Source organism: Geospiza fortis, unplaced genomic scaffold (genome assembly GCF_000277835.1).
Source record: "Geospiza fortis unplaced genomic scaffold, GeoFor_1.0 scaffold677, whole genome shotgun sequence".
Lineage (NCBI taxonomy): Eukaryota > Metazoa > Chordata > Aves > Passeriformes > Thraupidae > Geospiza > Geospiza fortis.
Genome location: NW_005054585.1, coordinates 581,368 through 583,127, shown reverse-complemented (window position 1 = coordinate 583,127; position 1,760 = coordinate 581,368). Strand labels below are relative to the sequence as shown.

The 1,760-nt window shown below is 45.9% G+C and overlaps 1 protein-coding gene across 1 annotated transcript in view; it reads left to right on the top strand.

Moving 5' to 3' along the window:
- The first annotated feature begins 293 nt into the window (after positions 1–293).
- The window catches only part of TNFAIP6 (TNF alpha induced protein 6), an 18,663-nt gene continuing 17,196 nt past the window's right edge, over positions 294–1,760 (top strand). Inside the window, exon 1 of the mRNA XM_005429915.2 lies at positions 294–511. Coding sequence (XP_005429972.1) covers positions 418–511 — 94 coding nt within the window. The 5' untranslated portion in view covers positions 294–417. The remainder of the gene's footprint in view (positions 512–1,760) is intronic.

Genomic DNA, 1,760 nt, shown 5'->3' with positions numbered 1-1,760 from the left:
TAAGGATGAGGGGGAGTGTGTGGGATCCCGTGGCCACTGTAAATGTGTGACTGGAGCACTCCCAGCAGAATAGGCTGGCTCTGGTTTCATTGTGTGGCATTTGAAGGCAGCGAGTGCTGAGGAAGGAGCAGAGCTTGGCTGGGGCAGTGTCTGTGTGTGCTGCAGCACTGAGGGACAGCTGGGACGGGATGCGATGGGATGGGACGGATTCTTGGCCAGGCTGGGAAGGAGCAGAGCCAGCCGTGAGTCACTGCAGCCACCACAGAGGTTGGGTAAGAAGCGCAGCAGCACAATTGGAGCAGCCCCGTGACCTCAGAGCCGAGCTCTGTATTTAAGCTCTGGCTCGCAGATGTTGCAGGAGGCTGGGGCAGTGCAGAGCAGCCTGCAGAGGCGCAGCCAGGACACCGCCAGCCCGAGATGCTCGCACTGCTGCTCCTCTCTGCCCTGCTCTGGGACCGGGCTGCAGCCTGGGGCTTCAGGGATGGCGTGCTGCACAACTCCATCTGGCTAGGTAAGCAATCACCCCCCATCACCCAGCCTGGGTTTGCCCAGCAGGGCAAGGATGAGCGCCCAGCAGCACAAAACTCAGCTGGGCATTGATACCAATATTTATCTGCACTGAAATCGCTTTGTCTGAATAGCAACTGTCACTTTTTACAAGCTTACTATTTGTACATTTTCACTGAACTGCAAGAAAAGTATTTATTTATGTATGTATTTATTTTAAAAAGTAATTATAAAATATTTCATCTGAATGTATTTTCCTGCAGGAAAAGCTATTTATTTATTTTAAAAGGTAATTATAGAACATTTCATCTGAATGTATTTTCCTGCAGCGGGAGGTAAAGTGAAAACTGCATTCATTAAATAACAGTGGCTTTGTTTTGAGGGAAAAGGAGCCTGAAAAGAAACATTTGCCAAAGGAATGAATTACTTTCTGCATGAACATACTTCCCATGCCTGGGGTCCTGCATGTGAAACTAAATGATCTGGAAATAACAGTGATAACATTTCCTGGCTCTCTGGAAAAGTGCAGAAACGGGGATGTTTGGGCTGTTCACGTCGTTTGGGGAAGGTTTCAAAAGGGCATGACAAAAATGCTGTGGGAAGGTTTCTGGTACCTCCAGAGGGTCTCCAGAGCTCCAAGGGCTCTTTTATAGCTCGTTGTAATTATCCATTACAGCAGAGAGCTAACTCAGCCTGGAGCCTGCCAGAGGATGCCAAAATCAAGGCATGCACTGAGTGCCTTTCTGTTTTCCAGTCAAATGCTTCCAAATCCCCCAACCCCACAGAATGCTGTGGATTTCCCTGAGGATTTCCAGGAATCCCTGGAGCTGGCCGTGCTCAGGTGTCTCATGAGACCCCACCACGTGGCTCCAGCCCCTCTCCAAGGAGCCTGCAAAGCCCCAGGAGCACAAACGAGGCACAGAAAGGATCTTTTACCATTTGGCTGCTCTTTTGGTTTGGAAAGACAGGTGCCTGCTAAGGCAGGCAGGAGCCTCCCCTGAAATGGAGAATGTAAAACCCCTCCCCCTGAATTTCTATAAATTTTAAATTAAGGGGCTCTCAGGCAAAAAATATGGGAGCAGGAAATAACAATAATTTATATATAGTTATATAAGTTTTATGTGTGTGTGTATATATATATATATATATACATAAAAACATATGGTTATATAACTTATATACATATAAGTTATATAAGTTATATATAATATATATAAGTTATATATAATATATATAACTTATATATAACTAAT